The sequence below is a fragment of the Schistocerca nitens genome, chromosome 9 (assembly GCF_023898315.1).
Source record: "Schistocerca nitens isolate TAMUIC-IGC-003100 chromosome 9, iqSchNite1.1, whole genome shotgun sequence".
Taxonomy (NCBI): Eukaryota; Metazoa; Arthropoda; class Insecta; order Orthoptera; family Acrididae; genus Schistocerca; species Schistocerca nitens.
Genome location: NC_064622.1, coordinates 414,204,040 through 414,216,540, shown reverse-complemented (window position 1 = coordinate 414,216,540; position 12,501 = coordinate 414,204,040). Strand labels below are relative to the sequence as shown.

At 38.1% G+C, this 12,501-nt stretch overlaps 1 protein-coding gene across 2 annotated transcripts in view; it reads right to left on the bottom strand.

Moving 5' to 3' along the window:
- Positions 1–2,787: 2,787 nt before the first annotated feature.
- LOC126203003 (glycoprotein-N-acetylgalactosamine 3-beta-galactosyltransferase 1-like) overlaps positions 2,788–12,501 on the bottom strand; it is a 184,420-nt gene continuing 174,706 nt past the window's right edge. The window contains exons 7-8 of one of the 2 annotated variants that reach the window (XM_049937201.1): positions 9,664–9,789; positions 2,788–3,997 (exon numbers count right to left, since the gene is read on the bottom strand). In XM_049937201.1, coding sequence (XP_049793158.1) covers positions 3,866–3,997; positions 9,664–9,789 — 258 coding nt within the window. In that variant the 3' untranslated portion in view covers positions 2,788–3,865. The remainder of the gene's footprint in view (positions 3,998–9,663; positions 9,790–12,501) is intronic. The other variant, XM_049937203.1, reaches the window with a different exon arrangement.

The following is a 12,501-nucleotide window of genomic DNA, read 5'->3' as shown; positions in this document are numbered from 1 at the left end:
TGTTCTTCTGGTTGCGTCACAAGTGACTTCACTGGTGAGGGTGAACGCTTCTTGAGGGATTGAGGAACTGTAGTGGGTGGAGATGAGGACTTCATCTTACCCCTAGCCAATTTCACAACCGTAGCACTGAACTGGAGGTCGCAGGTCTGCATGGCCATATCTTGCATGGGCTGTGACTTAGTAACAGTGGTACTGTAATTGATGTACTGTAACTGTGGTATGCAAGGCTTTCAGCTAGCTAACATTTTGTGAGCAACATTGAAGGGTACCTTTTCCTTCGCCTGGATCTCCTGAATGGCTCATTACTCAAGGTACATGGTTCATTCGTGGGATGAAGCAGCATGGTTGCCACTGCAGTCGATGCAGTGGGGAGAAGGTGGTGAGCAATCTCCTTCATGAACATCCCTGCCACAAGGTGCATTTTGCTGTTTTTGCATGATGTGCAAGTATGGTTGTAATGCTAACATTGGTCACAACGCATTGGCTTTGATATGTAGGGTCTGACGATAATTACTTCACAGCCTACCTTGATCTTCTGAACTCTACTCAACCATACGTTAAGAAAAGTGAGGGGGTTGGCACAAATTCTGCATCAAGCCTCTTCATAACCCAATGGACTGTGGTTATGACCTGATCAGAGAGATATACATTATAAGTCATACCATCAAGCAACTGAGTGTCTGACACCGCATGAAGAATTCACTGTTTGATGAGCCTCCACATGAACACGGTATCTGTAGAGGAGCAGAGCTTTAAGCAGTTTTTGTGCTTTAAAGGTACTGTCTGGTCTGTCTCTAGAAGCAAAGTTGCATTGTGTAAGCGAATGCAGGACTTAAGTGCTCCTGCAGTTGTGTCCACACCTTTCTCAATGACGAACAAATTCAGCGTAGAGAAGTTCTGACCACTGCCTGTGCATGACACCATAAGCTAGCACGTTGCAACTGGAAGATTCATCATGTCTTTGGCCTCATTACATCTCCATTTATTAGATAGAGGTTGTGTCAATGGAGTTGACATACTCATAGTCGGTGAATCACCATGATTGCCAGCATGTCCAGTGGTGCACTCCTCCCTTTTGGGGCCCTGCACAGAGCGGAGAACATCCACCTTAAGTGGTTGTTTGCACATCATGTCAAACCTCTGAACTGCAGACAGAAGGTAATGGCTCAGGCAATCTTCTCTCCCTCTCCTTACCAGGGGGTACATGTGAGACCTACCTGTCGATCCAGGTGCTGGGAGTTATCCATTACTCAGTCACCCTTTACATGTAAAACATTTGAGCTGTCCTTCCAGCACACACAGGGAGGAAGAAAGACAAAAAGGGAGTCCTCAAATGCTGAAGTGAAACAGGAGAATTCTAAACAAGTAAGGACAGGAAGGCAAAAAATGATGGTTTTGTAAGTTTCACACAAAACCTGGTCCCCAAGGGAGGGGAGAAAGAATAGGTGGATAGACATGCAGCACGGAAAAGGAAGAGGTACTACAAGGGCAAGGGATCCCTGAGTGTGAAGCACGTACTCACAAAAGATTTGGGTTAAATTCTTTGGAGGGATTATCAGATGTAGTTGATACAAAAATAAAAAAGCTAGCATACTTAACTTGATTTCATTCCATAATGTCACATATCACTTTTGAGGTAACTCATCAATTCAAGCTGAAGTTTTATGAGTCCAAAAGCATGTAATATGAATTATTTGTGGTGTGAATTCAAGATCACCAGGAGAGGCTTATTCAAGAAACAGAAGATCTAACTACTCCTACCAAGCTATCTATTCCATAATGAAATTTGTAACAATTTTTTTCTTAGTAACAGCATTTCATGGGAGTAATACTAGAAATAAAAGTAACCTTCTCAAAGGTTTAAAATCACTTACTTTGGTCTAGAAAGGTGTTCATTATTCAGGAGTGCACATAATCAGTGACTTATCAGCAGCTCACTAACAAAAACAGTTTAAGAGGAGCCCCAAGGATTTATTGATGGCTAACTCCTTCCACTCCATCAATGGGTTTCTTAGTAGAAGTGCCTGATATATGTATATCACAAATAATATCTAGTTATGTGAGAACTAATTAAAATCTGGCTTCTGTAAATCTCAGTGCAGCAATGTGATCAATGTAAATAAAAGTTTCAAATTTTTTTCTTCAATGGTGAGTGGCTACAATCCCTTCAGATTATCACATACACTTTGTACATTTTTGACAACTTTGCTGTTATCTTTTTAAAGGAAAATATGTTTAAGATGTTTAGATGTATTCCACATTTATGAGTACCTGTTCATTTGGGATCTGTGGAACATACATTAGCATATATATTTTCTTTGTAAATATATATTATGTTTTCTTATCATGATATGCTCTACATTCTTGAGGATCTCCTCACTATGGACCCACATAATGAAAAGTGCTTTTTATCGAATATTATCTATGCTATACAAAGTATCCATTCTGTTTCTTCACTTTCTTCAAGCATTCTGCCTTGTGTTCTTTTCTCTCTCTCTTTTCAGATTTGTCACAAACAAAGGTAAAGATATGCAAAGACCAATACATAATGCATGTTTATCTGTATCAGGTCTCTTTCCTTTCCAGAAGCAAAATTTCATAATTTATTTCACTGGCATTTATTATAAGTACAGTGCAGATTAAAATATGAAACTGTGCATTATGTATAAACTCTTCCAAACCAATTCTATGACATATCAAATTTTCATAGGCCATAAAGAAAATTAGTTTTATTTGTTACACTATATTTAATGATCTGTCACTATTAAATATATCTGATGTCACTTTATATCTCCAGGTTCATGTAATTTTAACATCACTGAAGGTACAGTTCAAATATTGAAGTTCAATGTAATCATTCAGAAGAAAATACTTTTAATGCTTGTACTCAGTTTCCATTCAATAGATGAAACAGGTGATCTGCATAATGTATTATTAAACTGAGTGGTATTAAATCACAAAGTTACATAGTTACATGCAATACACGCGAGAAAATAAATTTAACTTTTTTTTAACAGCTCTGGACAAATCTCTTAACTATTCACTGATGTGATGAAAGTTGATTCAATATTGGTGAATAAACACACTGAGATGAATCTTGAGATTGACAGGTCATCAAGTTACACACATGGTAAACAAGATTACCAATAATAAATGTCAAAGGACACACAAAAATTTTCTGAGTATTGTACTGCATCATAATGTAAAAAGCTATACTGGACAAACCAATGCTTTGGTCACAGTTACAGTGACCTGCTCCTGAGTCTACTGTTATACAATATTCACAAAACTTGCGTCAACTGACTCTGGCTGCAGAAGCCTACACAGTTAAAGTCTCAATGTAGTTCAGTAGTTCTTTACAAGATAGTCTGATCTATTGAAAATAGACTTCACTAGCAAGTCAGATAGTTCCAGGTTATTTTATCATACATTATTGAAATAAATTAATTTAAAAATCAGTTGAATTATCAATTGCTAAATGATGTATTATTCATTGCAAGTCTATGTAAAATAAGTGACACACAAGAATGAAAGACAAATGAAGTCACAGAAAATGTTATTTATACAACACAAATGCGTAGTATTTATACACAATTTGAATATTTCTTTGGGAAATAAATGGATAAAAGAATACATTTCATCATAGATTGCTGATGGCACATTTATCACATATACTCTTACTTTGCTGTGAAGAGCAAGTTTTTCAAGTCTTTGGTCAAAGTATTTTCACACATCACAAGGAGTTCAATATTTAGCACTTTGTTGATTCTTTTAAATTACTCTTTACTGTCCAGATGTACTATGCACACTGTCCAACTCTTACATAATACTGTAGCCCTGGATTTTGCTAATCATTTTCAAACTGTCAGCTAGCTGGTAATTCACATTCATCCAGTCCATATGGTTTTAACCTATATACCAGATAGTAGATGGCCCGCATGGCTGTGGGTGTGATGTAGTGAAATGACACTGCAGCTGGTGAACAACACTTAGAAGCCTGTAAGAGTAAAATGATAATTAGAATACTATAGTTCTGCACAACCTGAAATGAATAAGAAAAGCAGGTAGAAACTTTCAAAAATTCATAAGTTCTGCAATCTCTGATAAAGAATCCTGTTGACAGAATAGCAACATTTTCAGTGAGGTGTAGCCAACTCCACTTACAAACAATATGATGGTAAAACTTGAGTAAGGGGATTCTGCAACCCTGCAAATACACTTAAAAAATTTACAAAAGAGTGGCATCCTGTTTTGGGACACTGCTGTTATATTGCACAGTGACAATGTTATTTTCTGCACAAAAATGTGACAAACAAAAGTCTCACTCACAAGGCACTAAGGATGCTTTTCTGTAGTAAATAAGAGCAAATTAACTCATGCAGGAGATTGTTCTATTCTACTAAGTAAAGTTAAGAATGTGCATAAAACTAAACCACATTTCTCATAGTGAGTGAACTGGATTACAAGGAAGATGAAGCATATGGATGCAGGCTAAATAACTACAAACTCAACCTTTCTGTACAGAGACACACAGGTGGTGGGGGAATCATTTATTAGAGTAATGATATAGCACTTTAAAATATCAAAGGAGCTGATGAGCTGATTATAAAATGGTACTTGAGGCTGCAACAATAAACTTAAAATTATGGAAAAAGAACCTGACTTTAGTAGCCCTTTAGTCACCTGGCAACAGCACTGAAGAATTTTTTAATTGTCTAGAGGACTTACTGTAGAAGCCATCAGTGTATAAATACATTTTTTTTTTGTTGGGGACGTCAGCACTGACATATTAAATAATAGGAAAAGTTATATGCATCATGTTGACTCACTACATTGTTATAACTGTAATCACACTAAGCACCTACAAGAATTATTATACATACACAGACATACATTGATCACATTCTCACAAGCTCAGCAGAAGAGAAAGTACAGGTAATAGGGAAGACGGTTGTAAATGGTCTAGAGATACTTAATTATATTATTTTTAACAATATACAAACTGCACATAAAAAAATACAGATGCCATGGATAACTGTAAAGCTCAAATTTGCATTTCAAATATGCAGCTCCAGTTGAGGTAGCAATAGCAGTATGATGAACATGGCAATATAATGTAAAAAGAAAACAATGAAACAATAAATAACCCAAAATAAGTGAGAGAGAAATCCAGACCAAAGTTCAGTACAATTGACACAAATAAAGTATATGACTGGGCTAATCTTTTTTCATCCTTGGCATTACTGTCCATGCCCTCCTAACAATCACCCAAAAATGCTGAGAAAGTGTTTTCAGCTGGATGGCATTTTAAAATCTGCCTTTGCCATGGAGAATATACTGACCACTTGAAAATCACTGAAGTTCTAGCGCTTTACATGAAGGGAATTAAAAATGACAAATTATACAGACCACTGTCATTAACTTCGGAACTTCACAAATTGCTAGAGAAAATAACATTAAATCAATTCTACAACAGGGCTACAGATAAGGAGGATCTACCATAACAGCAGCAGAAACTTTTATAAATGCAACGTCAAAATGATTGGATAAAGGAGACAAGTTAACAGGCACTTTCCTGGATATGAGCAAAGCTTTCGATACAATGAATCATATCATTTTATTGCATAAATTAATAGGCTGTGGGACAAGAAAAGTAGCCTTAAAACTACTTACCTCCTACTTCAAAAACAGGAAACAAAGTGTTAACATGAAAGAGTTGCTAATAACAACCTACAGGATACTTGAATATGATTCACCTCAAGGAAGAATGAGCATATGAAGGCCTTCGAGGAAGAGTGAGCATATTAGGGTCTTTTCTGCTCATTGTGTATGTTAATGATTTAATTGAGCCCCAAAACTGCAAAGCCATAAGCCATATGGATGACATATCCTTTGTCGCTTGGGCAGTGATATGCAAACCGCTCACAACAGTGGTGAAATCAATAACAGTATTCCATCAAGTTACATTACTGTAAATAAGCTACTTGTAAATGAAGAAAAGATAATGACATGTTTCCTCCTTAGCTGTGATCTAAATATAAATAATACACCATTTACACTCCAGTAGCCCTTAGCTATAAAAATGAACAGAAATAATTGGGGTGATTACATGTTGTGGGAACAGCACATAGATCTTAGTTGTAAGACAGTTAGTACAAATATATATATTTACTACTACAGGCCTCAGGCTTCCTTGACTATGATACCTTAAGGCAAATATATTTCAAATTGCAATTAGTGTCTTCAGTATTGTATTGAAAACACCAGTAGTCTATATAGAATTGCTTTTTAGACTGCAAGAAAAGGCAGTAAGAGTGGTATCTAAGGTAAACAAGACAGCCTTGTGCAGAAATTTTTAGATAATATAAAACACCAGCTGACCCAGCGAACTCTGTTCCACCTAAAAGCCAATAAATAATCAAATTTTGGATGTTAAGTTCAATTTTTTATTAGGAAATACAAATAAAAAATTAAGTATTTTAGTAATTCTTTATTCTTTATGTTTTTGGTGCATAGCTTCCACTCTTCAATGGAGTACCTTGTGATACACGACATTTTTGTTTTATTATCAGGTGCAAGAACAAACAACACAGATGGTCTTCTGACCCGTGAACATGCTACATATAATTGACCATGTGAAAAACATGGATATTCCAGTTTTAAACCACAAACTTTCAAGGATTGGCCTTGTGATTTGTTAATTGTCATGGTGAATGCAAGACTGATTGGAAATGGAAGTCCTTTAAACTCGAACGGCATATCGGTTGGGATCATCAGGATCCTCGGAATGAACTTCCTCACCTTCGAATTTTCCTTTGAGTATCGTTGCATAACTAACATTGTTCATCAACTTACTTACCACCAAACGCGTACCATTGCACAGTTTTGGTCGATTTATGTTTCGAAGCATGATTACTACGGAGCGAACTTTTAGGCATAAATTGTGCGGTGATAAGCCAGGCACATCCAAGGAGTTTAAAAATTCAATTGGATAGTTGGTGGCTTCATCTTCATTTTTTACACAGTCAATAGATTTGAGTGAATGCATTTTACCAATGACATTCTGAATTATGTAGTTTAGATCACCTACATATTTATTCTTAGCCACTAAAATTGCTCGCTCACTCAACCATTCATTACTTTTGTAGTTAGTAATGATGTTTGGGAATACTTTGTTGATAAGTTAGTCTTTTGATGAGACAGTTACAGAAATTATGAGGAAATGAAATCAATCCACTCGATTCTTCAACAGGTACTTTACCATTACCAATAGTCAGTAATTGCTCAGAGAAATCTTCAGCAGATGTATCATTAAGCAATGCAACTCTCATGTTTGTTGTCAGCTGAAGTTTCTTCACATAGCGCCATAGATTCGATGATTTGAAGCAAGCATTTAATTCATCTGCAGCCATTGATCTTGGAAGTACTGGCAGTGTTTGGCGGAAATCGCCAGACAGTAAAATCATTGCTCCTCCAAAACATCTCGAGTCATTGCGTAGATCTTTCAATGTTCAGTTAAGTGCCTCTAATGCACATTAATGCGCCATTGTGCATTTGTTCCAGATGATCTTGGATGCTGATATTAAATCCTCGTTCTTCGATACTGTCTGCCCCAAATGAGGTCATATGGAAACAACTATTGTATTTTTGGGTGTTTGCAAGAAAATGAAGTGATTCGGGCGTTTTGCCACAGAGCAATGAATGCAGTGGCTCAGGTGTCTGAGTCAATAATGGCAATTTCACTTTCAGACTAAGGCAGCACAATCCATGCATTTCTCCTGAAAACCTCAATGTGTCACAATACTCGCAAACAACGTCCATCACCCCAATGCAAACCCAAGGCTGCAAGCAGTAATCAGTGCTGCAATCGTATCTAAACACTGCTCAATTCAAATCATCATGTGATAAATCTCTTCTTGTGCGTCTAAAATTATCTACATGTGAATCTCTGTTGTTCGCTCGATGATTTCACATTGCCAACCGAGATGTTTCACAGGCTGCCTCACTTTGCTCTTGCGACTAGGAAGCACGAAGTCTAGCCATACTAATGTGGCGCTCTTCATGGGCAATTTGTTGTTCTTCAGTCCTTTCATTCGCAATGTTTTGTATCCTCCTTGCATTATGGCTTTGTTGAGAAATATTCTATCATCTTGGTTGCGGCATTGTTAACGATTATTCAAATAAAATACAAATTATTTCTTTAAATTTTAATTAATGATATATACTGATACTTAACCATAGACGTTTAGCTGTCATTTGCATTTTGTTATTCAATGTCAGATGCGTTTTTGTTATACCACATTTTATAGTGGTTGAACAGGATAAAAAGTATACTATGTCCGTCACCTGGTTCTAAGCTACCTCTCCACCAATTTTCAGCCAAATCGGTCCAGCCGTTCTTGAGTTATAAATAGTGTAACTGCAACTAACACACATAAAACAAAGATGATGTGACTTACCAAATGAAAGTGCTGGCAGGTCGACAGACACACAAACATACACACAAAATTCAAGCTTTCGCAACAAACTGTTGCCTCATCAGGAAAGAGGGAAAGGAGAGGGAAAGACGAAAGGATGTGGGTTTTAAGGGAGAGGATAAGGAGTCATTCCAATCCCGGGAGTGGAAAGACTTACCTTAGGGGGAAAAAAGGACGGGTATACACTCGCACACACACACATATCCATCCACACATATACAGACACAAGCAGACATATTGGTCTTTAAATATGTCTGCTTGTGTCTGTATATGTGTGGATGGATATGTGTGTGTGTGCGAGTGTATACCCGTCCTTTTTTCCCCCTAAGGTAAGTCTTTCCGCTCCCGGGATTGGAATGACTCCTTATCCTCTCCCTTAAAACCCACATCCTTTCGTCTTTCCCTCTCCTTCCCCTCTTTCCTGATGAGGCAACAGTTTGTTGCGAAAGATTGAATTTTGTGTGTATGTTTGTGTGTCTGTCGACCTGCCAGCACTTTCATTTGGTAAGTCACGTCATCTTTGTTTTTAGATATATTTTTCCTACGTGGAATGTTTCCCTCTATTATAACCATATATATAAATCCTGCAGGGAATTGTGTTTGTGAAACTAAATCCAGAACATTAATGTAATGAAAAATATTGTACCTTCCTACAACACACAGGGAAGGGAAAACATACAACAGCAACAAATTTTTACAACATACTACAACCTGATTTTAAGATAACTAATTTAAATATCTTAAAGAATAAACAAAGACTTATTAATAGAGAACTGCTGTTATTCAAGATAAGATTTCAAACTGCAATGTTTCCTTGTAAAACTGTTGGTTTGTACACCCATAAGATTTGTTTTTGTAACAAAAGCTGATCGTTCCAGATCTTTACTATTTACATTAATGTATGTAAATATCTCTTAGTGGTAAGAGAAGTACAACTAGTATAACCTTTGATCTCAATACACACCTAGTGAAAAACAAGTGAAAACTGAGAAGAGGAAGAGGAAGAGGAAATCAAATGAAACTTCATAGGTTGAGTACATGACGTTATTTCAGTGATTACAAAACTGAGTCAACTCCACAAAGAACTTGGCAGGATGAGCCCACTTTTCAGTATGGTGTTGCATCACCTCTGGTCTGATTTCAAACACTGGTTTAGTTTGGAAGGGTGTCAAAGCTGTCATCTCACCTTCTGAGGCAAGCTGGTCCACAATTTTTGTAACTGGTCCTCAATATCCTGGTGCTGGCACTGCGACAGAGTTGATCTTTCAGTTGCTTGCACACATGTTTTATTGTGGACTGGATGAGCATAGCCCTGTTGAAAAATGACACTACAATACTGTCACATGAGAAGTAACGGGTGAGGAGGTAGCGTGTACATGACATTCCATTGTGCTTTGTGAGTTCCCCCCGTCACTGCCAGCCTAAAGTCATAGTCGATAGCTGCCCACAACACAATGCCACCACTGCTGCACCTCTTCAAAACACTAATAATAGAACCGCTCCCCAGGTCGCCACTGTACTCACCAATGATGGTCATCTGAGGTAGTGCACAATCAATATTTCTCACTGAACAAAATACTACACCATTCACCAACAGGTCATGCTTTCCAGTAATGACACTACTCCAAACACAGCCATTTCTGTCAGTAAAATTCTTCTAGGCTGTTGACTGCATTGTCAATATATCCTACCCAGAAGAAGTCCACCCTTTACACTTTAACCAGGAGGGCCCACAGTATCAGTGATGACAAACACCTGAAGGTAGAAATGCGGAACCTCAGACCATTTTTGAAGTGAATGGTTGTGGCAAGAATATGATACAGTAAACTATGATGACAGAGGATGAAGGCAATAGGGAAGAGTGGAAGGAAGCACAGAACAGCCCTGTTACCATTTGTACAAGGGATCACTGAAAGTGTGGGCAAAACTCTCAGCCATGCTGGCATCAAGGCAATCTTTTCGAACAGTATCAAAATAAAAGATGTTCTAGGCTCAATGAAAGAAGCCTACGGAACTGGTTGAAAATTTGGACTGGTGTATGTAAGAGACGGGGCAGCCAATCAGCACATGAACTACAGAACATGAAAGATATGATCATCTGGGACAATACACCACATCAGCAGTGGCAGAACACCTGGATGAGTGTGATGATGAAATAACATCCCATGAAGCCTGTGTACTGTTGAAACAGCCATTTACATTGAGGAGTAAGATTAGAGGGACAGTAGAAATAGCCAAGCAACCCACCAACATGAACAGAGAGGATGGGTATAGGCTTCCAGCGTCCTGGCTGCCAGCAGTGACAATGCTACAGAAGGACAGCAAGTGCAAAGTAATTCACACAGGCACTTGGGAGACTGGTGGTCGTAGGCGCACAGAATGCAGGCATATCATAGCCTGCACATGGCAACAAGTAAACAGTGCTACATCAAGCTACAACCCATTTCTAATTCACCTGTTTCCACCAACGATAAGATACAATATAAACACCAGTCAGGCACGTCCTTACCCACCAATGACAAGGGTCAATATAAAGACCAATAAAGAACACCTAACACCCTTTCTCCATTCCTTAAGTACCCTTCAAATTACGTAAACAGCTTCCTCCGCTACTATATGATCTAAAGTCTCTCATTTTGCATTCAGTTCAGCACAGCCCCGAGTAAGGTCACTTGCAATAGTGGCCAAAATGTTGGGCAATATTGACAATGTGGTCAACAGCCCAGAAGAATGTTATTGACAGTGACAACACCTGCAGAAGATTATACTTACAGCCATTTGCATTGTGGTCTTAATGGCAGCCTATACATGGGACAGTAAGTTCCCATGCTGGCTAATGCTAGTCTCCGACCAATGGTGTAGGATGACAGAATGTTCCTGGGAGTCCATTAGTTGCTACCAGGTGGGAGGTGCAGATGTGAAGACATTACAGTGAGTTCGGTGCAAACTATGGCAATTCTCCCTTGTGGTAGTCAGACACGGTTGGCCAGAAATTTGATGACAAGTATCCCTGCTCTCACATTCCCATGCAGTACTACACAGGGTCACTGTCACACCTGAAATAAATCTGGATACTGCGCATTTTTATCAGCTGGTCCAATGGAGACACACAATTACACTTTTTTCAAACTCTTTCAAGTGCTGATAAGACTGTCTCACATGAGTATGTGGCACCTCTATGCCCTTCAGAATGAACAGTCAACATGTGGCACTGTTCACACCTCTTATATGCCCCACCATGTCTGGTAATAACACTAAACACAGACGAATTGAAGCAACGTGGCAGCCATTCTACCTGTGAGAGAAAAGTGCAGCTCTAATCATTTGTATAGCTTCTGATGATGTGTACAAGTACAAAGTTACATTAACACCCGGCAATATCTTCTGGATGCTTCACTTATTTTGTTGGGCAGTGTATACGTGAACTACTGCTGTTTGTTGTGACATTCATTCCAAAGACTGGTTTGATAATAATTATATTTGATGTCTAAAAGTTTCTTCTTCAGATATACTTTTCTTGCCATTGTGAGTCTACATTTCACATCCCCTCTACTTTGGCTGTCATCAGTTATTTTGCTGCCCAAATAGTAAAACTCATTTTCTACTATAAGCGTCTTTTTCCCAATCTAATTCCCTCAGCATCACCTGGTTTAATTCATCTACATTCTGTTGTCCTTTTTTTGCTTTTGTTTATGTTGATATTACATCCTCCTTTCAAGATGCTGTGCATTCCATTCAGCTGCTATTCTGAGTCCTTTGCTGTCTCAGGGAATTACAACTTCAACAACAGATCTGAAAGTTTTTATTTATTTTTCCTGAATGTTAATCCTTACTCCAAATTTTTCTTTGGTTTTCTTTACTGCTTGCTCAATGTACAGTATGAATTACATCAGGGACAGGCTACAACCCTGTCTCAGTTTCTTCTCAACCACTGCTTCCTTTCATGCCCTTTGACTCGCGTAACTGCCATCTGGTCTCTGTACAACTCATGTATAACCTATCACTCACTTTATTTTATCAATGC